Source organism: Sceloporus undulatus, chromosome 3 (assembly GCF_019175285.1).
Source record: "Sceloporus undulatus isolate JIND9_A2432 ecotype Alabama chromosome 3, SceUnd_v1.1, whole genome shotgun sequence".
Taxonomy (NCBI): domain Eukaryota; kingdom Metazoa; phylum Chordata; class Lepidosauria; order Squamata; family Phrynosomatidae; genus Sceloporus; species Sceloporus undulatus.
Window position 1 is genome coordinate 139,864,024 of NC_056524.1, and position 27,922 is coordinate 139,891,945.

General features: G+C 41.0%; 3 protein-coding genes across 6 annotated transcripts in view; 2 read left to right on the top strand and 1 right to left on the bottom strand.

Annotated features, from left to right (window-relative positions):
- The window catches only part of WBP4 (WW domain binding protein 4), a 24,533-nt gene extending 20,932 nt beyond the window's left edge, over nt 1-3,601 (top strand). For 2 of the 3 annotated variants that reach the window (XM_042456478.1, XM_042456480.1), the window contains 3 exons: nt 37-311; nt 995-1,158; nt 2,017-3,601. The gene's annotated coding sequence lies outside the window, so the exon portion shown is untranslated. The remainder of the gene's footprint in view (nt 1-36; nt 312-994; nt 1,159-2,016) is intronic. The other variant, XM_042456479.1, reaches the window with a different exon arrangement.
- MTRF1 (mitochondrial translation release factor 1) lies at nt 3,591-15,016 on the bottom strand. Its single transcript, XM_042456477.1, has 10 exons — nt 14,838-15,016; nt 12,230-12,650; nt 10,746-10,837; nt 8,013-8,094; nt 7,507-7,614; nt 7,198-7,370; nt 6,812-6,929; nt 5,097-5,233; nt 4,066-4,164; nt 3,591-3,732 (listed from the first exon to the last, which is right to left on the bottom strand). The coding sequence occupies exons 1-10, from the start codon at nt 14,922-14,924 to the stop codon at nt 3,610-3,612; spliced, it is 1,440 nt and encodes a 479-aa protein (XP_042312411.1). The 5' UTR covers nt 14,925-15,016; the 3' UTR covers nt 3,591-3,609.
- A 9,761-nt stretch (nt 15,017-24,777) lies between these two features.
- NAA16 (N-alpha-acetyltransferase 16, NatA auxiliary subunit) overlaps nt 24,778-27,922 on the top strand; it is a 41,543-nt gene continuing 38,398 nt past the window's right edge. For both annotated transcript variants that reach the window (XM_042458184.1, XM_042458185.1), the window contains exon 1: nt 24,778-24,804. In XM_042458184.1, the coding sequence (XP_042314118.1) occupies nt 24,793-24,804 (12 nt within the window). In that variant the 5' untranslated portion in view covers nt 24,778-24,792. The remainder of the gene's footprint in view (nt 24,805-27,922) is intronic.

The following is a 27,922-nucleotide window of genomic DNA, read 5'->3' on the forward strand; positions in this document are numbered from 1 at the left end:
GTAAAAAGTAAATAATCTGTTTCATTTTTCGGCCAGTCACAGAAGAATGAAACAGACCACCTTGTCTGATAAAAAGTAAATGGATTATCAAAAGAATAAACCATATTTGATGGTCTGGATTGATTTCTTCAGATCTTGAAAACAAAACTACTAGCAAGTAAATATTCAAAATACTGTGGAATATGTCTTGAAAAATATACTGCTGTTATTTCTAGTGGGGAAATATCCTATACTACCATACTGACAGCTTTCCTACAAAAAAGCAAAGGTGTTGGTGGTGCTGAAACAGAATGCCAAACAAAGCCCAAGAAGTAAGTCACTCATTCTACTTGTCTTCAAACTGCCTATTTTAAATACAGTAACATAGTAACACATCTAATTCATTTAGAACATGAGCTTTAACATTCTGGATGACTGTAAGTCAGTGTTTTCAGTGTCAGGTAGTGGTATTTTGGTCGTAAAACCTAACAGTTATGTGTGTTTAAGGTGTTTCACATGCATTCTTACTTATCCTTTCAGCAGCTATGTAAAGTGGGGCATTCAGTATCACTAGTGGAAAGTACCCTGAAGAGGTAACTGGTTGTTAGCATTAGAGATGGTAAAGAGGTACGGACTGTAGTCCTCCCATCTCACACACCTTCTGCTACCACCTCTATTCACATCAGAGCTTTAAAAAGTAACTTCTCCAAGCTCTGGTTCACTTCCTTTCCTGATAATGTTATTAAGCTAGTAAGAAAAATTAACAGCTTTTCAAAATATGACATAAATCTTCTTTTAGGAAAAATTTAGCAGTTGGTAAAGGAGACTGCCCAGTTCTTTATCTAATCCCACTCTCTATCTTGTGAAAGCATCAGGAGTAACCTTCCTTGTAACATGGAAAGGGTGCAAGCTGAAAGTTAATTGACTTCTCCTAGGGAAAAGACAGCGTTAGTATATTTTGGGTGCTGTTTTGCCTCCATAAAGTAGCCCATTTAAAATGTGCATCATTCACTAGGATGCTGTCATTAACCTCAAATCAATGCAAGAACTGGGCAAACAATTGGGCTTTGAATGGACCATGGTCGCCTATGAGCTGGGATTCAGTCGTGCAGAGATAAGCCAGTTTTGCACAGCTACCACTGAGAAGAAAGGTCAAGCCCAGAAAATGCTGGTGTACTGGTGAGTAGATCCTTGTGGAGTATGAAGACCCTTTTATGTCAATTCTAGGTGTATATTAGTCTCCGTGGCTTTTTATTTTTTGAAAGAGTTCACAGCTTTACTATAAACTCTATCTCAGAAGGCACTGGCAAATCCAAAGAGGGCAATGGCAGGTTATCATAAAAGGCAGTCAGAGTCTCATAGGAGAAGACCGTTTTCACAATCTGTCCCAAACTGTTTCAGACTTTAATTCTAGGAAAGGGAGACTGCAGGTCTCCAAATGGTGTTGAACCGAAAATAACCAACAGTTGTGCAGCTGATAAAAGGGTCACATGATCCCAACACTTGGCCCTAGTCAAGATTTTAGCAGATTTCTGCATCAACTGGTGTTTTGTCCTGTTCTTCAAGGATTGCTCCACATAGGGGGTGGTAACCGGAGTCCAATAAATATACAAACCAGTTATTCTGACTAGGGAGATTTTTGCACAAGCTTTTATCTCATTATTTTCCCGATAGGATAAACGTGTGTTTAACTTTAAAGACGGGTCTAACCGCATTCGGGTTTATCCCGTGGTACAGGATTTTCCCATGCTAGAAAAGCCACAGGTTACATATGGGTTGCAGATGGGTGAATGTGGTAAGATTTAGTTTTTAAAGTTAAATGTATGGGGTAAAGCCTGTGCGATAATCTCCTAGGTGTTATACTAGGAATGGACAAAGCAGTCTGATATCCACAAAAGTACGTTTAGTTTTTGCAGTTCAGATAAAATGCTTATGAGATACCACAGCAATTACTGTTGACCTGAAATTCTTGAAAGCCCTCTGCAAATGGTTATATTCTGCAACTATTTTAAGTTTCTCTCTCTCCCCCACATATAGGTATGAAAAATCAAGGAGTAAGATCAACAAGACAAAAGTACTTCAAGATGCTCTGGAAAGGTCAGGAAGGAAAGACCTGGCTGATAAACTTCGATGTCTTCACTGGGGACATCAAAAGCTGAGCAATAGGGTGGAGCTGCCTTCTGCTTTTCCCTTTCTCATTACTGTTTATAAAACAATTAACAACCAAGAAGGGCTTAAGAAAATTAACCAACTGGGTTACAAATCATAGAATCATATATACCTAGAAGCTGTAGTGAAACTGTGAGTATGTCTGAAGTTCACATATATTGACTTAAAACTTGTGTTATACTGCTACCTTGTTTAAGGCACTTACACCTGGTTTTAGTTTTGACTCAGTTGTTTGACCAGTTGTGAACATTTTAGTATTTTAATATGCAAATCCAAATCTGGTACGATGTCTCACTTAAGACACAGATACATAATTTACTGTAGATTAGGATTTTAATTATATATTATTGATGAAGGGAGTGTTTTGTATTTTGATCATTAAACAATATAACCACACCAGAAAAGACCTAAAAGCAGAAAATTATTATTTAAAATTATCTAAAATCTTTTCAGAAATTAAAGGAACTGTTTACAATCAGAACCACTTTTAAAACATCCAGATCCCCGTACCTTCTTTATTGTAGACATGGATGCCTCTAATGTGGCCATTGGGGCAATTCTTTTCTATGATGCCAGAGGCTCACCTTTTTCCCTGTGCCTACTACTCAAGAAAACTGACATCAACTGAGCAGAACTACATTTTGGAGAAAGATCTCCTGACAATCTAGTCTGCATTTGAACTGTGGAAACAAGTCATTGAGATAGCTGCCTATAAACTTCCTGGCAGCTCCCTGGTGTATTTGTTGTTTGCAACTGTCTTACCTAAATGACTGGCAATACTCTTTGGTATTCATGTTTTCTTGACCTTGGACTGGCTATGATTGACTGTTTACTCCTTGCTGACTTCTTTGACATGTTGTAACGATTTCTGGACTGGCTGATGACCACCCTCTTGCTTCTGCCTTCATCTTGTTTAGATAACCTATCCTGGAAAGAAGTAACTACCTGACAGTTCTTGTATTCTAACCACCTGCTTCCTGGCCAATTGCAGCATAGGACAAAAATATACATGGAAATTGTTTTGGAAATGAGTTTTGAACATCAATATTTGATTTGTGAAAGAAATTCTATGACCAACAGGCACCTCTTCCATGATGCACAATTGTATATATTTTCCTCCTTTTTAAAACTGTTTTGTAACACACAAGCTAAAACTAACTATCCCCTAGTAATTGTGTTCTACTGCATTAAGAGCCAAGTAAATTTCCCCAGGGGCTGACTATTGCTTCTATTTTGCCCTCTGTGTTTGGTCAGCCATGGAGACTGAACCAAAACAAGACTGAACCATGAAGTTCTATCTGAACGCCTTTGTATATATTTCTGTTTGCATCACAGCTGGCTAGTCTTAAACAGTGAAAAAGAAAAACCATATTAAACGATAGTGTATTCAATGATGAAACAAGCATTTCCATTTAATTTTATAAATAAATTAAGAACAGATCTTTTTGTTTCATAATCCAGTCAAGTGTCTCCTTGCGAAGACTTAAAATTGTTTTCTAAATATTCAGTCAGAGATTCCTTCTCTGCAGCTTCCAACAATTTGTTGATTAGTTCATCCAGGAGCCCCTTGCCGCTTAAAAGTTCCTACAAAAGATAGGAAAGAATGAAGGAACTTGTGAACTTAGAGGTTCAAAATAAACTGAGGTTTCACCGGTAAAGAGCATAATGCTCAGGGACGACTTGTTAGTTTGCATTCTAGCACAGTTTATGATATAAATTATCAATCTGTTGTCACCATCAAAGGGAAGGGCTACATCTTCAGGATAATGCACATGATTTTCATGAAGAGGGCCCTCCTCTCTGTCTTTGGCATTTCCAAATAATAATACTGGACTAGATGGATAACTGATCTGACTATTTAGCACAACTCGACATACTGATCTTTATTTAACAGAATAGTTGATTTAGAATAAATACCTTGATGTCACGGACTTCATAAGAGATTCTGTGATCAGTGACTCTGTCTTGATTGAAGTTGTATGTGCGTATTCTCTCTGATTGAGATCTTGTCCCTAACTGTAAAAGAACATTTTGTTTTGATTCACAGGTTTTTTAAAACATTATTTTGGTCTGATGTGTCCTAGCAGTTCATTATTATTTAGTAATGAGAAAACTGCATGTTTTCCACATCTGATAATTTTGTATCACACGAAAAATACATTTTTTAAAAAGACACCACTATAGCGATCTGTTGAAATTTATTTGAGTGAGTGTGTGTGTGTGTGCATGTGTGCACGCAATGGTATTTAGTGTTAATATGAGATGTGTTGTGATTATTCCCATGGCACAAGTGTGAAAAAGCTACTAAATGCCCTGATCCATACGTATATGCATGGATTAAAGGGCTGCCCTTTAATCCATGCATATACATGGGAAATAACTGGTTAGAATGATTAGAGAGAGGACAAATAAACAAATAAAAAAAAATCACAAACGTGTGATACCTTTATTGGTATCACAGCTACTCCTGAATATGTTTCCGGAGAGGAAGTGTTTCCCATTTTCATCTGCATTAATAATACAAGGGCTAGTGCATAATGTTGAACTGCACAGCTTGTATTGCAAACACAACAGTCAAAAGTTCTGTCTATGGAATGGACTGTATGATGTCCAAAGAAAGAACTTCTCACACTAACTGTCATTATAAGTGAAAAATATTTCCAGTTAGAGCAGATGAGAGAACTGATCTGTAATGAGTCAAATTAATAAGATAGCCTGCTGCCATCAACTCTGGCTCCCTGCAAGACTACTGAGTTCCCACAAAGAAACCTTTTCAAGATCTTCTACTTCAATCCTTTAAGCAGTAGCTTTGGGGACTGAACCCAAGGACTCAATCATGGTAAAGCATATACTCAGTCAGTTAACACACAGCCTTATCTTCATCTTCTAAACAAGTAATATTTGTCTTTGTGAATATGGAAACTGAGAAAAGAGGCACATTATCTCACCTGCATCTTTCTTGCACTCTGCTTCTGGCTCAGTTCTCTCTCAATGGCCTGTTGATATAATTTTTCTTTCAGTGTCTGCATAGCTCTTTCCCTGTTCACTTGCTGTGATCGTTCCTGCTGGCACTCAACAGTTATCCCTTCAGAATGTGAGAAAGTATCCATTAGCCATCTCTTGAGTAAATCTGCAAATTACTAATGGTGACCTGGCCAGAATAATTTCTCCTGATCTGGTAAAAGAGAAAATCCTATGCTCTAAAGAACAAATATGTACAGTGACACTGTGAAGTTTAGGTTTCTGACTACTTCATAAACCTCCCCCCCCCCATCTTTTAAGAACTGAGAGAATGTCTCTTAAATTTCAGTGAGGAGAACTGGACAGAGTATTCCAGCTGAAGTCTCATCAGAACAGAACAGAGTGGTACTATGACTTCCCTCAGTCTAGATGCTGTGTTCTTGCTAAAGCAGCCATTGGCTTTTTTGCGCACTGCATCACACTGTTTAGCTCATGGCTTACTAAGGCCCCTAGATCCTTGTCGCATGCACTGCTATCAAGCCAGTGATCATCCGCACTATATTTGTGTGCTTCATTTTGCCTGCCCAAATGTAATAGCTTTCATTTATCCCTGCTGAAATTCATTGTATTAGTTTAGGCTCATCTCTAATCTGTTAAGGTCATTTTGAATCCTGATCTTGGATACCTACACCCACCCTCCAGTTTCATGTCATCTGCAAATTTGAAAAGCATGCTTTCTATTCCATCATCCATGCTATTTATGGATCTCCCCATAGGTTTACACATACCTGACATACAATGCTACCCCTCCTCCCTTCCTGTTTGGTCTAATACTTTAGAATATAGTTTTACCCAAAAATATACTTTAGGGTACAAAATGTGTTTAAAAAAATGAAGTCCAATCCATAAGTATTTCTAATCACAGACAATGTGTTAACTGAAAGTTTATTGTGATTTTTTTTCTTCCGTAAAAAGAGAACTGAAAGACACCACATAAATATATTACTGTACTAATAATTCTTTCCTATCCACTCACACCAAATGGCACAGTCAAATAAATGTTAACCTTAAGGTTATATTTTTAGATATTTAAGGGCTTTATATTTGGCCGTTCAACAGGTTCCCAGGGCAGTTCAGAAAAAGTTAAAAGTAAAACAAAAGAAAATATGAAAGAACACTTTAACCACAATCAGCAAAAATTTAGAGAAAGACAAAGCAGCACAAAATCAATTTTCAGAGATTGTTCTTTGTGGGTTTTTTGGGCTATGTGGCCATGTTCTAGAAGGTTTTCTTCCTGACGTTTCACCAGCATCTGTGGCTGGCATCTTCAGAGAATGCTTGCTTGGAAAAAGGTGGGTATATATATACTGTGTGAGCCTGGGAATGCTCACCTTTTACTCACCTTTTTCCAGGCAAACATTCTCTGAAGATGCCAGCCACAGATGCTGGTGAAACGTCAGGAAGAAAATCTTCTAGAACATGGCCACATAGCCCAAAAAACCCACAAAAAACTATGGATGCCGGCTATGAAAGTTTTCGACTTCACAATTTTCAGAGAACCTTAAAGGCTGGGAAAATGAAAAGGACTTTGTATGGTGCTAAAATTATATTAAGGGTCACCAGAGGAGCCTAAGGCCAGCTGGGTATTTAAATTGTTCATGTAGAGGGAGGAATAATGATAAAAAGAAGTGTAAGAACATACCTGTGGGAATATGTACAATTCGTACAGCACTATCTGTTTTATTAACATGCTGTCCACCTGCCCCTTTGGCACGAAATGTATCTACACGCAAGTCTCTTGGGTCTACTTTAATATTTATCTTGAGAAAAATAGAGAGGGAATAGTTTTGTCACTATATTAAATGACATTATATAGAGAATCATTTTTTAAAGATTAAACAAGACTAGGCACATACAAAACTAAGAGCTACATCCTTCCAAATGATAGGAAGTGTTTGTGACATCTTACAAAGACAGAGATTATGTACTAGGCAACAAATATTTTATTCAGAAACAAACGTTTAGGCATTAAAAATAAAGGGAAACAAGCTCAAATTAAAACATTTAATTATGAATGATTATATTTACCTCTTCAAGCTGAGGAAGAACTATAACTGACATGGTGCCAGTGTGGATTCGCTGCATTCTTGAAGATAAACCAGTCTCAGGGATTCGCTGTACTCTGTGAATCCCTCCCTCATATTTCAAATGTCTGTAGACATGCTCTCCAGAAATATGAGCAGCTGCGTGGTGTAACCCACCTTTTAAGGTAAACAACAACAACAACAACAATAAAATTTATTTATATCCCGCCCCTTTACAAGCTGCTGGATAAAGAGGTAGAGGCAATCCTATTGAAATCATCTATGCACCTTGTACAATACAATATTCCCCTACCATAGTCAGATGGAGTATATTTCACAATTTCAAAGGTCCAGCATTTGTAATCGGCATAGTTCTGGTACATGTCAAACACTTCTTGGGTAAATTGTTGGCAAATGTCACCTGAAATAGAAGAATGTTACTGAAATTTAATATCAGCATTACTCCTTAGTATACTTCCACAATTATAATCAGTATTAATATATTACAACGTATCTTAGGGATTTTTTAGAACAAAAAATTGACAAAAATAGAATAAAAGGTGTCAAAGTTTATCAAACCAGGAAGATGATTTGTGAAGATGGAGGACCCTCCCTCCATTCCATCTGCCACCACCCTGGCCTCAGAGGGAGAGAAGAACTGGCAGTATCTGCTGGACTTGATTCCCTTTCCCACTGCCATTCCCTTTTGTTTCATGTCTTTTTTAAATTGTAAGCCTGAGGACAGAAAACTGCCTACCAATTTGTAAGCCACTCTGAGAAAAAAGCGGGGTATAAATATTCTGAATGAATCTTGCTGACCTCCAGTTGTCCTGCCAGATGTCACTTCTAATAAGACATCACATTCATCATATTTATCTCTGGGTATCAAGATCTGGAAAAGCTGAAAAATAAGAATAAATCAGCAGCCATGACATAATGCTGAAGAAGCTCTTTTTAAAACTAAATCTACAGCTGATTTCCTGGGGCTTTGGCTGTCCACATGTAACTCTACAACAAAGTAGCAGACACTTACAAAGTCACAGTCTCATGGGTAGAAAACAAACATTAATTTGTTCTGTACTGATCATTCAGGAGAACAGTTCACAAAAATATCTTAGATACCCCAGTCTATAACCCACTATAACCCATGTGTCATAACATAGAAACATGGTTTTCTGTTCTATATTCCTACTACAGTATAACTCATAAGTCAGGTTGCATCAATTTTCATAACAAGGCAGCAGCAGCTCTTCTGTGTAGAAACTTTAAAAAACTGTAACTTAACAGTATGTCTTTGCCTGTTATTGGTCAATTAAATGTTGAGATTTTAGCATCCCTGCATTTATGTTCCACAATCCTTCACTTTCTCCTTATCATGGAAAAGGCTATGCCTGCTGATTCTCACCAGCTAAAACCTCACATTTGAAGGAAATTGACTCCTCTGTCTAAAAAATGGTAAAAGAAAAATAAACCTCAACCATGGAATAATACAACTACCTGAAAGACTAAAGTTCTTTTGCACAAGACACAAGCTATGGACAACTGAAACTGAACAAGACAGAAATCAAAGATGGAAATCTGAACTTCTAGAAGTCCAGATTTCCATGTTTGATTTCCATCGCTTTTGGACTTCCAGAAGTGGGGGAAAGCTTAAAGGTGAACAGAGGTGAATTATGAAGCGCAAAATACAATGAAGAGATACTACAGAAGCCTCCAGTATGAAATGGCCAACATCTCTAAAAATTCTGACAAAGGAATAACAAATCTAAAACATCTCAATCAATTCCAGACTACAATTTCAACACTAGAGATACAACATCAAAAACGTCATTCCTTATTCAAGTGCTAGAGTAAATAAGCAGATTGTAAAGACTTAAAACACATTTCAGTAATCCAAAATGAAATGTAACTACAGTGTGTCATTGTAGCCACATCTGATTTCTCTAGGAACAGGCAAAGCTGATGCATAAGCTTTAATTGTGCAAAGCACTCCTTGTCATGACAGAAACCTGAGCTTCTAGGTTCAGGGTTGAATTCAGAAATACAACTAAGTTGCAAAGTTGTATCTTCAAAGAGATGACTAAATCCCTATTCTCTGATCTGCCTTTCAAATGACATAGAGGGTTAAGTTTCAGTTTGTTCACCCTCATCCATTCATTTATTGATTATAAGTAGCAGTTTAGACCCAAAACAGTTTCCCTGGATGGAGCTAGAAAGATATAAGAGAGTTGGGTCATTTGTATGAGCTCTCAATAGTTCTCATAGACTCTATCTCAATAGTTCTTATAGAATCTATCTAGCTTTCATTATAGCCCTGGTGGCAGAATGCATGTTTACTATCCATGGTCTTCTTGGCTAAGTACATAGAGGTTCATCACTCCAAGACTGCCTACCAGACGATCAACTGGCTACAACAACTACAAACACAATGACAATGTGAAACAGTTGTGACCCACATTAGTGGAAAGGAGTACCCCCACTGATGAAATCACAGAGGCATATAAATGCTCAGTACCATTTACTTCCCATCTGTACTAAAAGAGGAGCAGTTACTCCTCACTCCATACTCTGTGTTGCTTCTAGGCTGCCTTGATAAAAGGGTACAGCTAAAACAAAATACTGCTAACTCTGCCTTTTTTCAAAATGGAAGACTGCTCTGACAGAGAAAGAAACTAGAAAATGGACAGTTGGGTACAGAAAGAGCTAGTGTGGTGTAGCTGCTTGGGAACTGGACTAGGACTGGCAGACTGGAGTTTGAATCCCCCCTCAGCCATGGTCACCCACTGGGTGACCATGGGCAAGTCACACTCTCTGAGTCTCAGACAAGTGCAAAGGCAAACCCTTTCCGAACAAAACTTGCCACAAAAATCCCATGATAGGGTTTCCATAAATCAGAAATAAGGCTAGAGAGGGGCCTTCCATTTTAGAATATAGTAATCTAACAGGTGCTAGGATGATGGACAATACCACAAATATATTAAAATAACATTAGTCAACACATAGGCATGGATAAGGCTCTGACTATTATCACTACCTGCTTCACAATTTTATAATTCCCATACAATTTTAGAATCCCCACAAAACATTCAATGATCTGACTAGCTGGAAGTTACTCTGAGGCTATCCTTTGGTGCATTAAAAAAGAGTATTTAAGGCACATTACAGACCACCCAAAACGGGCAGCCTCGCACCGCTGGCGGTTGCTCCATGAGGGAGCCGCAGCAGCCAAATCGCGCAGCTCCCTCACAGAGCAAAAAGAAGCCCCCAAATGGTGCTTCTTCTTGCGCCTCGGATGGGACGCCACGAGGCGTTACTTGCGCACTCACAGCATCATATCTGGGGCGTGACATGTGGACGCTATATGTCCGACATTTAAAAATGGAAGCCCATGTATATAGGGCGCCGCCATTTTTACGCCCCTGTCACGTGCTAGGGGTGAGGCCAGTGTGGACGCTAGGTCCTCGGCCAACCCCTAGCACGTGGCGGGGTGCTGCAAAGGCCCATTTGTAACGGGCCTAAGTCACAGGACTCAAACTTGGGTCTACTGCTCACCTTTTGATACAGATCACTGATCTTCTGGTCAATAATTTCATTTTCCTGTAGAGCAAGTTCAAGGAGTGCTTTCTCTTCTGAACTGTGGAGCTCTAAGATCACATTGCAGAAATACACATTAAACAGTCTCAAGAACCTTGAAACAAATAAAGTGCATCTTCACTAATATATCACATTTTCCTTTCACTTTTTTCAGACCTGTCCTACAAACACACACATCACTTTCCCCCCCACCAAAGCATGGCTAGAATTTACATTTGAAATTTGCACCTCTGTAACAGGCCATAAAAAAGAAAAGAAAACCTTGAAAGGGAGTTATGTAATCAGCAATTTTTAGGACCATAAGAAAACTTAGTGTTTAATTCTGCTGCGATGTAGCTGTTACAGAGGATCACTAAAAAGGTGTCTGGTTCAACAGGTACACAAAAGGGACACATCCCAGCAATTGTCTCTTTTCTCCCAATAGAGGGAAGTGTAACAAGGAGACAAAATACATTCTTTATTATTGGTTGCTGGGTAAAGAAATGCTAACTGTTCTAGCTACTAGATGCACTCATACTGCGCTGTGTAAGTGCCCAGACTACCTTTTTAAAAATTTACTACTAGGGCATATGGCAGCAGCAGGAAAGGAGACTTAAGGATCATCTGCACGGGCCAAATAAAATATCCTCCCACGCCATACTTTGGCAAGGAAGTCTGGACAACACAGTGCCCATTCCCCACTTCTGGTGTGAACTGGATAATGTTCAAACATTTCAGCATTGAACCCACTGTATACCCACCTTAAAGCATTGTAAAGCATTGGTCTTTCTGGAGTCCTTTGTTGCAATGCTGGACAGTTGCTCCTAGCATGTTCCACTACCGTTGATGTGAGTTGCTTGCTTTGAGGTCAAAACAAAGCACCCAGCCATGTGATTGACACTGGGCCTTTTGTTTGGACCTGAGCAAGTGACTTGCACCAGAGGTGCAAATAGCAGAGAAGGACACATGTGCAAACAGCTACTTGGTGTCAGCTGTTTGGTGGAGGGCCCAAAGTAGTGGGGGAAGGTTGGGGCCAGAATACTCCAGACTGTTCCTAGAGTATTCTGGCTTGTGCAGACCTGTTGCCTTTGCTGGTTTACAGTGGTATGTTGGTTTACACGTGTTACATAGCATGGTCCTTCAGCTGTTGGATTGTGCTCACAATATAGGCACAGTCTCTTAATGTGTGTTCTGGTGTCTTCTTGTCAACTACAAATACACCAAGCACAAAGGCACTTCCTGTAGTAACATCACTACTAAATTATGAAAAGAAATGTTGGATAATGAATGTATCAAAATTTTTAGCAAGCAGATCAGTGCCTTTTTAATGAACCCTAAGATGTATCTGTCTCTATAAATGCAAACTATAACTGGACTGTTCTCTTGCTTCAGCTAGAGGAAAAGCCAGGAAAGTTAGCAGTAAAAATCAACAAAAATTAGGCAAAGCTGGGAGAGGAGCTTACTTGCACACAGTGCCTCCAAATCCTGCATTTCTTTGTTTGCTTCTTGTATATCTCTAAATAACACAGCCAGTGGGGACAATTCAGCATGTCTTTTACTAAGATCTCTTCTTCTGGGTTCATTTATTGTGCAATCATCTAACAACAGACCAATACTTTGATATTCTTGGCTTACAGTTTCTAAGTACTTTTTCAGGGCTTCATGATTCCATAGGCTTCCTGAGGCCTGGTGATACCTCCTTGAACAGTTATGAAATACTGAACTAGATGTAAATCTATTCCAGAAACAGTTGTGCTGAAAGATATTCAGTTCTGCCAAATGAGTAGCACTCTTCTCAAGTGAAGGAAGATGGCACTGCTGATGACACCAGTAGCATTTAGCAAGCAAACTTCTTGGGGGGGAAATTCTTTGGAGAAGTTTCATCTGGAATGTAAAAAAAACAACACAATTCTAAACTGACTTTTGTTTTAGTGAGGCATCTATTCAAAGCTGCTAGCATTCCTTTGGCCTGCCGTATTTGTATCCATTTTAAGTCCTTGTCTGCAAATTGACAGTTTGGTCACACTTGGCAAAGTGAACCCACTGAACAACACATTCGCTTGTCCCGACAGAGATCACTTTGAGGCCCAAGTACCAGATCCAGGGAGCTATTTTGAGGGGAGAGAGACAGGTGAGTGACAGGAGCCCAACTGCAGGGCAGGCCAGAAAGAGGGGATTCGTCTCAGTTATAGTTATCCCTCTGGACAATACCTTCATTATACAAACAGGAATCTGAGAAGGGTGTGCGGGATTGCCAATCATAATAATAATAAAAATAATAATTTATAACACCTTTTTCACTAAAGGGAGGAACATCAGACACATATAATCAAAAACAAATGATAAAAGACAACAGTAAAAATATTAAAATATACTAAAAACAAAATCCTCATCAAGATCTTTTGACTTTAATACTGGGATCAAGGGAGCTGTATGTGCTGCTATGCCAATAATGAACAGTCATTCTGCAGGCAGGTCTCAATGTTCAGATCTAAAGTCATTCGTTTGATTTCTTTACATGCAGAACCACTTACTGCCTTCACCAATGCAGGAAAGCAGTCCTACTAAATTTATGCAAGTGTGCATAGGTACAGGTATAAAGTGTCAATGGAAAGAAGGGTACATAGGATTGCCAGTTCTTCTTCTTCTTACTCTGAAGTTTATCACATGATGGAGATCAGGAGTTTATCCTGTGAATATCCCAGGAGAAAAAAAAGGGTAATTACGTGAAATGATTTCACACGACGTTGCATAAAACCCGCCATTACAGTGGTCACAAAGAAGCATTAATGTGCATCTTTTTACTTTTGGGATTTAAGCAACAATGCATTTCCGATACCACTTTATTTGTGCAATTGTGTGTGATAATCACTTATGCAATTACTTGCTGTTTCTGCTTCATTTGTGGGAAGCTTTAAATGCACTTTAATCTCTCTTTAATGCCCAAATCAGCCCCTGAGTGACAAACTCCTTATTCTTATTATTTACAACTCCCTTTTTATTAAAGGATGGAACAGCAGACATCTATAATCAAAAACAAACGATAAAAGACAACAGTAACAAAATGCCATAATAGTATACTAATACACCTTTCCCTCCATATTCACTAGGGTTAGAGGCACAAGACCCCAGTGAATATGGAAAAACCACAAATAACAAAAAACACCATGTTTTTACCTGAGAGGACACCTCTCTAGGAACCTTTAGGTCCTCCAGGGCAACTCTGTGGTCAATGTCCAACAGACACTGACCATAGGACTGCACTGGAGGAGCTACAAACGCCTAGTGGAGTATTCTCTCTAGGAATCTTTCAGTGCAACCTTTAGTTAAAGTTGACCATAGAGTTGCACTGAAGGACCTAAATATTCCTGGAGAAAACATATTAATCAAACCTGCAAATATCAAATCTGCAAATATGGAGGGAGGAGTGTATACTAAAAACAAAATTTTCATCAGGATCTTTTGACTTGTAATACTGGGAACAGGGGTGTGATCCCAGTATTGAAAGCTATATGTGTCGGAATGCCAATAATGAACAGCCAGCTACAGGGTTTGCATGCAGGTCTCACGTTCAAATCCTGGCACCTTCCAGTAAGGCAGCCAAACCCTGCAGAGCCAGCATGAATCATAGAATCATAGAGTTGGAAGAGACCACAAGGGCCATCCAGTCCAACCCTCTGCCATGCAGGAAATCTCAATCAAAGCATCCCTGACAGATTAGGTAGACTGCCTTTAAAAATGGAGGGTCCATTCAGATAGCATGGCTGATAAGGACTGATAGACCCTGACCTTCCTCTCCAAACTTGTCTGGCCCTCTTCTGAAGTTATCTTAAGCAATAGCTATCATCATATCATGAAGCAGCATGGACAGAACTGGGCTCTAGAGATCAATAGTAGTCTCTCATTCAGCAAAAATGCAGTTTCTTTACTCTGATCAGCATCTTCTTAAAAAACTAACTATGGGAGCAGAGTTTTCCATCCCCAGTGATGCCTTTCTGGTGCTTCCTGTGCTTAAAAGCAGCAGAGCATCCATATATTTTAAGCAAGAGGTTACAGCTGGGTAAATGGTACCTTATATAAAGCCATATTGTTTGTGGCTGGAAACAGCAGAGAAACCTTCCACCAGAAAGACAGAACAAGGAAGTGCTTCTGTAACATGACGGAAGTGGGAGGGGAACTTCATCTCCCGCCAACCTTATAGTGCACTACATTTCCCAGAATTCATAGTGTATTCCTCACCATTAACCTTTCACTTGCCAAAACGTTATGTAGACATGGCTCAGCTCTGATGCCACAGCAAACTACAGTTCCCAGAGTCCCACAGCATGGAGCCAGGGCAGTTAAAGTGGTGTCAAACTGGATTATTTCTGCAGCCTCACTGCAGGATTAACCCAGCTTCAGACCTGGCTCTGTGCTAGTGAATTCTGGGAATTGTACTTTGTGAGACGTTTAACCTTTTTAATAAGAGACACCTCTGGTGCCACAATTAACTACAATCCCCAGGGTTCCTTAGCACTGAGCCAGGGCAGTCAAGGCGGTCTCAAACTGGATTATTTCTGCAGTGTGTCTTGCGGACTGGATAAAAGATAACCCACGCCTATTGGGTGGGAAAATAGCTGCTGCTGCTCCTCGGTGTCATAGAATCCGGAATTGGAAGAGACCCAGGGCCATCCAGTCCAACCCCATTCTGCCATGCAGGAACTCTCACTCAAAGCATCCCTAACAGTGGCCATTCAGCTCTGCTTAAAAGATGGAGACTCCATACACTCCGAGCAAGGCGTGTGTTCCACTGTCAGGACAGCCTATTATTGCCGGCAGTTCTCCTAAGTGAGCTGGAATCTCTTTTCCTTGGAGCTTGCATCTATTGCTCTTTGTCATATTCTCTGGAGAGCAGAAAACAGCTTGCTCCCTCCTCAATATGAATCCTTTCAATATTAAACAGGCGATCATATCACCTCTTAACCTTCTTTTCCAGGCTAAAACACCCCGCTCCCTAAGTTCTTCCTCATAGGCATGGTTTTCAGACACAATTCACCATTTTGGTCGCCTCATCTGGACACGCTCTATTTTCTTCAAATTCCTTTTTGAATTGTGGTGCCCAGAACTGGACACAATATTCAAGGTTGGGTCCTGCAAAGCAGAATAGAGTTGCACTATTACTTCCCTGATCTAGACCATATACTTCTTTGATGCAGCCTAAAATCGCATGGCCCTTAGCTGCCGCATGCACTGTCAACTCATGTTCAACTTGTGGTTGTTTTCTGTGGTTTTACACACATATAAACCATGTGTTACTTGTTGCAGTGTGTTTGGCCCCCAGAAGGCCAAAGGGAGCCTGTTTTTATATTATTCATTCTTATTATTTTGGGGCAATTGGGGCTCCCTTTGGGCCTGACAGATTGCCAGAAATAAATTAGTTTGAGGCCACCTTAACTGCCCTGGCTCAATGCTGGGAATTATGGGCAATGTAGATTTGTCTGAGCATTTTGCCTTTTCGTTGTGCTCCTGGTTGCCACAATAACTATAGTTCCCATGATTCGCTAGCAATAAACCCGGGCAGTTAAACGTAGTCTTGCTGCATCGAACCCCTGAAGACATAACCCTGTTTGGTCCCACTTTAACTCTTTGTCTGGCTCTTTGCTATGGATTCTGGGAGTTGGAATTTTGTTGTCGGGTTTGCCAATCCGGGTATTTCTCCAATGTGGGTGCAGGCCTTCAAGTGGATATTTCAGGCCCTTTGTTCCCTCAGTGTGAGGTCCATTCTCAGCAAAGATAGTGGACTGGCTTTTTAAAATGGCTTTTTAAGGGAGACTCCGCCTTGGGCGGGCGCGAAGGCAGGAGGAGGACGGGGAACGGTGACGACCTGAGGGGCCATTTTGGGTCAGGGAGGAAAAAGGGGAGAGTTCGTTTATTATCATCAACATCAACCAGCGTGGAAAGGAAAAGGGGAAAAAAGGCGTGCGGGCGGCGACGGCAACACCCAGCAGGGGCTAGGGCGTCGTCAGACTAGAGAGTCCCCTCATTTGGGCGAGGGGAGGAGTGTTTCGTGTGTGTGTTTTTCCTCCCCTTCTGGGGTCGAGGGCTACTGAGAGAGGGGGGCCATGAGGTAGCTTTATTAAACCACACGCTTGCCCTTCCGTCGCCTGGACTCGGGAGCCGCCATGCCGTCCCTCCGCTGCCGCCCAAGGAGAGCAACCTCTTCAAGCGGGATCCTGGTGAGGAATGAGCCTCAGAGAACAGAGACGAGAGAGGCCCCTTGGTTGGGGGGGGGGTGGGGCCAGGCGCGCGACGCCAGCTGCACGCGCGTTCTCTCTCTTGCCCCCCCGCGAGGAAATTGAGGCAGGCGAGGGGGAGGGAGGTGGGAATAACGGTCTCTGGACGGAGGAGCGCGGAGAAGGACTCCCAACGGTTGTCTTCCTGCCCTCCCCCTCCCTTTTTGTTATCGGCGGCGGGCGACTGTCCTGCCCTTGGCCGGCCCGCCCCTTTCGGCCCCTGCTCTCTGAGGAGGGCCCCACCTCTTCGAAAGCCCGTCCCTGGGGGGCTCAGTCAGTACAGTAGTCATACAACACACACACACTGCAGGAAACAATCCCACTTCCAAACTGCCCCTGGCTCAGTGCTAGGGGGTTCTGGGAAGTGTAGTTCTGTCAGACATTTTAGCCTTCCCCCTATTCAGGTGTCACGATGAACTGTGACTGATTCCCCAGTGTTGAGGCTGAAAAATAATAACCCGGTTTGGCCCTGCTTTAACTCTTTGTCTGGCTCAAGGCTGCTATGGAATTCTGGGAGTTGGAGTTTGTTGTGGGCTCCGCGGCTCTGGACCCCACGACAAAGGCCAACTCCCAGAATTCCATGGCAGCCTTGAGCCAGACAAAGAGTTAAATAGGGCTCAAACCGGGTTATCTCTGCAGTGTGTTTTGGACCGTATTCTCTTCCATATTATTTACCCTCCAATGTGTTTGCCAGTCCCTCCAGACACTCTTCCCTTGAGGCAATTCTTGTGTGTGTGTGTGTGTGCATATATCGATATAGATATAGATATATTGATATGATAGATATACAGATATATAATATAGACCCTCCAGCTACTCTTCCCTTGAGGCAATTGTTGTTGTGTGCCTTGAAGTTATTTCCGATTGACAACTGCCCTAAGGGGAACCTATCCTGGTTTTTTTCCTTTTTCAGAGGGGGAGGGGGGTTGCCATGGTCTTCCACTGAAGCTGAGAGAGCGTGATTTGCCCAGGGTCACCCAGTGGGTTACATGACCAAGCCAGGATTCGAACTCTGGTCTCCAGTCACAATCCAGTGCTCAAAACAAAACAAAACAAACAGCTTCATTTATATACCACTTCATACTGAACTAGCAGTGTCTTAAGGCAGTGGTTCCCAACCTGTGTGTCGGGACCCCTTTGGGGGTCGGATGACCCTTTCATGGGGGTCGCCTAAGACCATTGGAAAACACCTTTTTAATTACAGTTATGAAGTAGCAATGAAAATAATTTTATGGGTTTGGGTCACCACAACATGAAGAACTGTATTAAAGGGTCGCGGTATTAGGAAGGTTGGGAACCACTGGTCTAAGGGGTTTACAAAGTGTAAGCTAATTGCCCCCAACAAGCTGGGTACTCATTTTAGCGACCTCAGAAAGATGCAAGCCTGAGTCAGGCTTGAGTTCTGTTTAGTATTGAACTCGCAACCTTATGGTTTTGAGTGAGTACAGGCATGTGCTGCAAACCACTATGCCAGGCTGGTTCTCCTCCTAGAGGAATACCATGGGTCCTCACTCCCACTTCTTTGCTCCTAAGGCTGAAGGCCTGTGTAAGCTTAACTGAGGAGGAAGCCCCAGTGAAAGCAGTGGAGTTCACTTCCAAGTACACCCATCCCTCCATCTTTGCAGCTTTGATATTTGCGGAATTGATTATTCACAGATTTCATTAATATGTTTTCTCTAGGAATCTCTAAATCCTCCAGTGCAACTCTATGAAAGTTGCACTGAAAGACCTAGAGATTCTTAGAGTACTCTACTAGGCACTTGTAGCGCCTCCAGCGCAGTTCTATGGTCAGTGTCTGTTGGACGTTGACCACAGAGTTGCCCTGGAGGACCGAGAGATTCCTAGAGAGGTGTGCTCTCAGGTAAAAACATGGGGTTTTTGATATTTGTGATTTTTCCATATTCATGGGGGCCTTGTGCCCCTAACCCTAGAAAATATGGAGGGACAAGTGTACCTAGTAAAATCATGTCCCTTATATAAAATGGTAAAATCGAGGTTTACTTATTGGGATTTATATATTTTAAAAATATTTTCAAGCCACGGATGCTTAAATCCGTGGATAAGGAGGGCCAACGCTAATTTGTTACCTAGAGGCTGAGTAAATGTGCAAGTCCTATCCTGGCCCCAGTGCTAATTTGGGTTGGTCCCTGAATCAGTATAGGGAGGGGCAGGTATGTACACACTTGTCCCCACACCAACCCAGGACACTCCTTACCTTGCTGTATGTTACTCCACCTGAGAAGAACCCCCCCCCTGCCCTTGCCACCTTTGATGGGGGGACTTCTCAGTCAGAGCAATCCAAAGTAAGGAGCACGGGGATGTGTGTGAACAGCCAGGGTTTGCTGCAATGTTTCCAGGAAACTCTGTGGCAAATCAGCAGTCAATTACCCTGGCACAGTTACCCTGGGACAATGTGGACAATTATTCAGCTGTTTACCGCTGAATAAGGCTGGATTCTCTGGATCTGCATTTGGTCTGGCAGGATCAATCTTGTCCCTGGGGTTTTGTCCTGCGCTGTCTGAACTAGACACAAAGCCAGGGGAAACCCAGGCCTTTTGGCCCACATGGACAATTATATTTTGGCCTATGTGGACAATTATTCAGTTATACTCTCTGAATATGGAATACCAGCTTCCCCTGCCCATGTGAAGAAATGCAGATATAACTCTTTTATTTTTATTTTTATTATTAAACAATTGAATATATTCACATCGAACTTATACACTTTTCCTACAAAGTTTACCAAACAATTAAAAACAATTTTTTTCCCATATCCTCCTCTTCATCTTAACCATTTTCATTTAATCCTATATGTAACACATAATCTATCCCTTCCTAAGGCTAACTGCCAGTATCCTCCCTTAACTTATAATTTCTTATCACTAACTCTTTTTGATTACAAGTATTACCGTTTCCATCGAATCCTTATTAACTATTATAAGAGCTACTCCATTTCCTAATTCAAATCCTTTATATTGGTACTATCACAGAAACTCTTTCCTCTGCTTTCTCTTTCTCTTATTCATCAAACCCCAACTGTGTAATATCTCCCTTTTCCTTTTTCAAATATTCCTTCCATGGGTTCCACGTTTTATCAAAGTTATCCAGCGTTCCTTTTCCAAGTAGAGTGGTCAGTTTGTCCATTTCGAAGTATTCCACTACCTTCAATCTCCAATCCTCTATATTCGGAGTTTCCTCGAGTCTCCAGAGTTTTGCATAGGAGACTCTGGCGGCCGTGATCAAGAAGAAAAGTAGCTTATCTTTTTCCTTATTCAACTCTTGGGTGCCTGTTATATTTAAGAGATACAGCCTGGGTGTGGCTTTTTCTTTGAACTTTATTATTTTTTCAATTTCTTTGTGTATTTGTTTCCAATATTTTTTCGATTTACTACCACTCCACCAACAGTGCAGATATGTGCCTACGTTTCTTTTGCATTTCCAACATTTGTTTTTATTATTTTTGAATATCTTTGAAATCTTAAATGGCGTTAAATACCACCTATATAATGTCTTATATACATTCTCTTTTAGCAGTACACTTGGAGTATATTTAATTTTTATCTTCCAAATTTTTTCCCAATCTTCCAGGTGAATTTGTTCCCCCAAATCTTGTGCCCACTTAATCATAAATTCCTTCACAGTTTCTTGCTCTAATTCAAGTTTTCTAATTAAATTATGTACTTTAGATATTTGTTTTGTGGGGTCTTTTAATATTTTTTCTAGTTCTATTTCCGCCGGACCGATTCCATATATTTTACTGTCTAAATTAAATCTCTCTCTAAGTTGTCGATAGGTAAACCAATTGCATGAATATCCCTCCTTAATCAATTCGTCCTGGGTTTTCATCACCCTCTCCCCTTTTTGTATTTTAGTTATATCTTTATATGTCACCCAGTGGTTTTTTTCCAGCAGATATAACTCTTTTAAAAGCCTCTAGTAAAAAAGCTCCTTCTTACAAAGTTTTTTTAATCCTTCCCAGCTCCTCCCTTTCCTCTTCCTCTATTTAGTGGGAAGTTTGTTTTAGCAGCATTGATGTTGGAATGCCGATGGAGGGCTGGGGAACCATACTCTCAGTATCAGGCTGCAGCAGTAAATAGTGCAAAAGATGCTTGTGGTGAGAAAGAAGGATATTCTGTTCCTGACAATTCTACATTAGCTGTGTGCCTGCCTACAACAGGGAGGTTAAATGGCATCTGCCTCCAGAATCACTTACTGACTATGCCTGGACAACAGAACGTAGAGAAAAGGAAAGACCAGATTAGCCTGCCTCATCAGGAACTCCAACATGGTTAAAAAAACATAGATCTGTATGTTTAGCCACCAAAAAGGGAAATTATAAGAAAAATAGAAGCTGGTGAAAGAAAAAGGCATCTCTAGAAACATTTTGGAAGCAGTCTTCATGTAGTCTCTTGTTGTTGTTGTTGTTAGCTGCCCTCACATCAACTGTGACTCATGTTAACCCTATGCATGAGACATCTCCAAGAATCCCTATCCTTCACTGCTTTGCCCAGGTCCTTCAAGCCCTTGCCCGTAACCCCTCAGATTGAGTCTATCCATCTAGTCTGTAGCCTTCTTCTCTTTCTTCTACCTCTCTCCCTTTCCTAGCATTATTGTTTTTTCTAGTGATCTGTGCCTTTTCATTGGCGCGTTACAGACTGCCCCTTTGGGGCGGCCTGTAGGCGCACCTTTCCCCGCCGGATCGGGGCCTCAGTGGCCAGAGCGGCAGCTGCTGAGGCCCCGATCCGCCACTTTCCGGGCTGCGGGGAAGCGGCAAAAGGCCCCTTCCCCGCAGCCTGGAAAGGGGTGTCCTTGGGGCTTCAAGCCCCAAGGACACCCCGCGGTGGCGGGGAGAAGGAGAAAGGGGCCGTTTGGCCCCTTTCTCCTTTGGTCCGCCTGGCACAGCCATCTGAAGGCTGTGTGCCCAGTGGACCAAACCAGGAAGGAGCTCCCTAGGCGACCTGCCGCGACCCCAATACGTCACAACTGCGCCGCCTCGTTTGGAGGCGGCGCGGTCGTGACGTATCGATGGTGAGGGCCGTGCGGAACAGCTGCCGCCATTTTGTGTGCGCACAGCGCGCACTAGGGTTAGGGCAGTGCGAAAGCACCGCCACGCCTTAAGCCTAGTACGTGCTCCGCACGTACCTTTTAGCCCATGTGTAACGGGCCATTATGTGGCCAGAGTACAACAGTTTAACCTTGATCATTTAAAGGTATAGTCATGTTAGTGTGTAGAATCAGTAGAATCAACTTGATCAACTTTGCTTCCAAGGAGAGCCCTAGTCTGATCTGTTGAAGAACCTATCTGTTTGTCTGCTTGGCTGTCCATGGAATCCTAAGTACTCTTCTCCAGCACCACATTTCAAATGAGTTGATTTTCTTTCTGTCTGCTTCTTTCACTGTCCAGCTCTCACATTCGTACATTGTAATTGGGAATACAATGGCCGACTTCATTGCTCAGTTGTGTGCCTTTGCTCTTCAGTATCTTGTCCAGTTCTTTCATAACTGCCCTTTCCATTCTTAGTCTTCTTCTTAGTGTTCTCTACAAGGTTCAGAATGTTCTCTTTACTCAGGGCCCGGCATGTGCACATCCCATTCCTTCTACCACAGCCATTTGATGTATCATGTACCCATTGGCTGCAGCGGACAGGGGCAGGGCGTGTGCACTGTGCACATCAAGCCCCAAATGCTGATGGGAAAGCAAATCCCCATGTGGCCGATGTGGATTACAGGCCCCGGCGGTCCTGGTGCTGGGGGGAAGAAGGAGGTATGGAAGGAAAGGGAGGGAGGAGTCCCATTGTCCCCAGTGGTGGGCTGCCATTGGGGAAAATGAGATTTGAGTATTCACAAATTTTGGTATCCGCTGGAAGGGGGTCCAGAGCAAATACTGTGGGACGAATGTATTTAAACAAGAGGTCATATCAGCAGGTAGAATTGATATGTATGAGTGGTCTTTTCCTCCCCAAGATCAGCAGGGACCAGGGTTTCAACTGAGTTCAACAATAATTTAGGAATTATTGTCCTATAGCTCTCCACTCTCTTCCCATTCCAGGTTGAAGTCACTACCCAGAAGCAAGCTCATTTGAACCTGATGGAGATTCCAATTAATCATGCATAGGATTAAATGCAGGGCCAGCACTTCTTCCAACTCCCCCTGAATCTTTCTGCACCCCCTGAAATTGGTTTTAGAGCTTGTTTCAAATGTGCGCAGGGGAATTGGTGAGGCACTATCTCACAGCATCACATTTTTTTAAAAAAGTGACAACAACACTTTTATTCCAAACTAATTCACTAAAAACAGCATATTGAAAAAGATCAATTTACCATTGCCCTTGTGTTAGTCTATACAGGACTGTAATAAAAGTGTATAGTGTGGACTATATGGATATTATGAATTATAATTGCAGCCTCCATGCGACAGAATAAAATAAAAGATTCAGAAATGCATTCTATTGTCTAGCTTTTACTCAGTTTGTTAAATATGTGGGGATCATGCCGTCATACCTTAGCAGAGATTGTCCATTGGGTGTGCTGGTTAGGGCGGTCAGAACTAGCAATCCAACTGCTTCTGCAAACCATGCTTTGCCCACTCACGCCTTACCAAACTGTTGTAAGTATTCATGTGAGAATATTTGTGAAGCCATTTGAGTAAGTCACAGTATTAATGCACTTGTAAAACATTCTTAGTGATGAGATTTGTTGTTGTTATGTGCTGTCAAGTTGACAGTGAGCAACTGCCTTGTGCAGTTCTTGCAAACTAGGCCATGGCTTCCTAGATTGAATAGGCCACTTTTAGTTCAATCTCCCTCTTTCTCTACTACCTTCCATTTTACCAAACATTATCTTTTTCGTGGATGCATATCATGTCATGATATATCCACGATATGACAGACTTGGTTTAGTCTTCACTTCTAGTGAGACTTCAGGATTAATAACTGTTCATAATGATGCTAATTTATAGTCTGCCCTCCCCAACTGCAGGCTTTCCACCTGTGGATTTAAGCATCTGTGCACGGCAAGTAACATTCCTGCTAAGGGTAAGCGCATGGCAGAGTGGATGCTTGCGTGCGTGCCACTATTGGAAACTGTGGGACTTGATGTCCTGTGGTTTTTTTTTTTTTATCTCCGTGTGTATTGGGGGGAGGGTCCCAGAACAGAACCCCTATGGATATGAAGCAATTCTTTTCTCAAATTAGAGGACTTTGTGGAAAAATCTAATACTGGGTCATGTTTTGCCCTTATGGTATGCAAGGTGCTTTGCAGTTAATGGAGTTCCCCTTAGCAAGATTCCTATTGTAAAGGAGAAGAAGTAAGGCTGAAAGAGTTGTACTTTCCTCAGATACAAGCCAAACGTTCTATCGACTTGAATCTGATAGTTGTCATATTTACTACGACCTGCAAATTTGATTTTGACAACTATAAAAATATTTTTCTGAATCTTCTACTTCAGACAGTCGCAATTTGAAGTTTGTTTGAAATATTTGTAGACAATTTAGAATAAAAATTCTTCCAGCGCAGCTTTTAACTACAGTCTTCTGGGTCATGAAATTGTAACAGTAGAAGAGAAACTGAGGGAAGTCATTAATTGCCTTAAACTAAAACTAATTATTATTGGAGCAGTATAAACCACCTATGTAAATACGCGTGCTAGATATGTAAAAGTAAACTTGATCAGCAGGGTTTTTCACTTTTATATGCTTTTGTGCAGTATCAATGATACAGACTTTCTGATCATCAAAGTATGACATTCCCAGCGGATGTTTAATATAGTAAGTAATGTCCTGAACGTTCTTGCTGCTGGGAATGCAGCCAGATTTGTTTTATCCTGAAATTTTGTGACTATGTCTAGCCAAGTGGCTATGAAATACATTGTGTAGCAGAGCTGTGGTCTCTTGGGAGTGTGTGTGTTTCTCTTGTTGTTCTATGCTAGAGCAACTGATATTGTGAGGCTTAATTCCTATAAATGCCTCTGATTCAGAGTTGTGCACTTGTGTCAGTAGTAAAAAGACTATTCTGTTGCTTGTGACCCTTATCACAAATCCTGCCTTGTGTCAACCCAGGACATTGACATACCTCCATGAAAGGAAGCAGAGGCACTGCCTATCTTGCCATATAGTGAGAAGGTTGTGGCCCTTTCTTGAATTTGGCTCTTACTACTGTACTAGAGGTTTTCAAAAGAAGATTAAAATGGCACTTGTCAGGCCTACTTCAGGCTCAAGATATCCATTTTGGGGTGATGTTATGAGTACAATCCTTTAAAGTTCACCTCACATCTGGAAAAATAAAAAGAAGAAATATTCATAAGAAGAAATTGCAGAAAAGAAGATCCATATCTACTCAGCTTGACAGTAGTGGAGACAAATGAGAAAATAATCCATGTATGGTTACTAATTTATGAGGAATGCTCATGCATTTTTATAATGAAATAGAAGTTATTACTATAATGTTCGTAATTATGGATATTGAAACTAATGATATATGACACTTTTGTCTGAACATGTCACAATGTTAGGTAAGGAACATGGCAAAAGTAGCAACTGTCGCTGTGAACTTTCTGCCTTCTAGAAAATCAAACACTTGGCTGTTCTAAAATTAGTATTTTATTTTTAGTATGGAGAGCAGAGAGCGTTAGAGTGACTTGCTAAGAAGTATACCATAATCACATTGTAAGCAAGAAAGAGTAGAAGCAATGTTTGTTTACTATATAAATAGAGACAGAATGGAAACAAATATGTTGGTCACAATAGAGGTTACTAATGGTAAACCTTTTTCCTCCCATTCAAGATGTTGAAATAGTTTCTGCTGCTGTTACTGTCAGTTTAGTCATATCCATAACAGGAACGTGTAGCTGTTAACAGTTCTACAACTCTAATCTAAAAATGTACTCTGATTGTGCTTAGATGGCAAAAATCATACAGAGTTGGTTTCACAATGAAATACAGAAATGACTTTGACCAACTTTTCAGTTATATAAAAACAAGAGAAGGACACATTCGCTTGTGTAAGTCACCTATGGCTAAGCTGTTAACAAAGGACTAGCTACTGATGACGACACAGATCATGGTATTGTAAGATTACTTTAGGTTTTTGTGGGTTTTTCGGGCTATGTGGCCATGTTCATAACCCTAAAAATCCACAAAAAACTATGGCTGCTGGCCATGAAGCCTTCGACTTCACATAAGATTACTTTGTTCATTACAATATAATAAAAGGATCTATAATATTTCAATATTGTAAACTCTGGTGTCTTTATTTTGGTTGCCATCATATCTCTCTCTGTGTGTGCATATGTCTGTGTGTGTATGTATGTGCCTTCAAGTTGCCTGTCACCTTATGGCGACCCCATGAATTTCATAGGATTTTCTTATGCAAGGAATACTTAGAGGTAGTTTTGCTAGGTTCTTCCCCTGAAATATAGCCTACAGTACCTGATATTCATTGGTGGTTTCCCATCCAAGTATTAATCAGAGCTGGCTCACCTTAACTTCTAAGATCAGGCAGGATCTTGTGCTTTTAGAGTATTTAAGCCACTAATAGGCATGTAGGTTAAATAAATATACATTCAGCCCTAGCGATTCTCATTCAACCATCCTGGATTGAAAATATATATGCTTTTAAATTCCAATAAGGAAAACATCCCAAAATCCAAAATTGTCCACATGGATGGCTGAGATAGTGACATCTTTGCTTTCTGATAGTTCCATTTACAGAAACTTTGTTTCATACACAAAATATTAAAAATCTTATGTATATAATTATGCTCAGGCTATGTGTATAAGGTATATATGAAATATAAATGAAATTCATGTTTAGATATGGATCCCATTGCCAAGATATCTCATTATGCAAATATTCCGAAATCTGAAAAACTTGGAAATCTGAAACATTTCTAGTCCCAAGCATTTTGAGAAAGGGAGACTCAACCTATACCAGCCTTTAAGAGACCTGAGACATTGTGATCCTCAATCCTATGCCAACCAAGATTGAAACGCATGCCCAGTATTATCATTATATATGTATGCATGCAAGTTTGTGTATTTCTGTGAATATGGTTATTTGCCAATGATAGGGATGACAACATGCATTACAGATAGGAACAGAGTATGGGAGTAGGCTGGAGAATCAGTATCTTGCAGACAGTTTCAGGTAGTTCTACAAGAAACCCCTTCTTCCAGTTATGATAGTTATATTTTGATTAGAATTTTTCTTAACCACAGTTAGAAATACCTTTTTCATATTCAGCATTTTAAATTTTTCATTTTGTATCCTTAACAGTTTTATTGTTGTTGGCTTTTATAAGGCATATTTCTTTTCCTGAAAACAGAGTCTCTGAAACCATTTTTATTGACAGGAGTACAGTATCATGTATACTATCTATAATCTATGAACATACCTGTAATCATCTCTGCTTGATTAAATGAATCATGACTATAATAATAATTTTAAGTTCTCCAATATCAAACTAATTTTGGTGATTTTTACATTCATTATTTTCAGACAGGGAGAAAAATAGGTTTCTGAGGCCCTGTACAGATTGGCCTGAACTGCTGGCTGGGGGGTGGAGGCGGGGCATCACATCCACATGATCCACACCTCCAGGGCGCCATGTTGCCATGCACTACATGGCGTGCAATGTCATGGTACTTCTCCAACACTGCGTCCAGATGATGCAGCGCCGAAGAAGCGCTGTATGGCAGTGGCTATTGCACCCTTTCCAGGGCACAAAACGCAACTGCTTTTTGCGGCTCCTTTTTGCACCCTGGAAAGGTCAGATCAGGGCTGTGGTGTGCGTTTGCCATGGCCCTGATCTGGCTGAAAAGGGGCCAGTCTGCATAGCCCCTGAGTTACCATTTTACAATTTCATTAATAAATCACTCAAGGTTTTCT

Excerpts from the sequence above, each read along its gene's own strand:
- MTRF1 (XM_042456477.1), bottom strand. The coding sequence starts at position 14,924 with ATGTTACAGAAGCACTTCCTTGTTCTGTCTTTCTGGTGGAAGGTTTCT. Across the intron at positions 8,095-10,745 it reads TCAGTGATCTGTATCAAAAG|CTTTTCCAGATCTTGATACC; the intron begins GTGAGCAGTAGA and ends CTTATTTTTCAG. Across the intron at positions 5,234-6,811 it reads AATTGTACATATTCCCACAG|GGATAACTGTTGAGTGCCAG; the intron begins GTATGTTCTTAC and ends CACATTCTGAAG.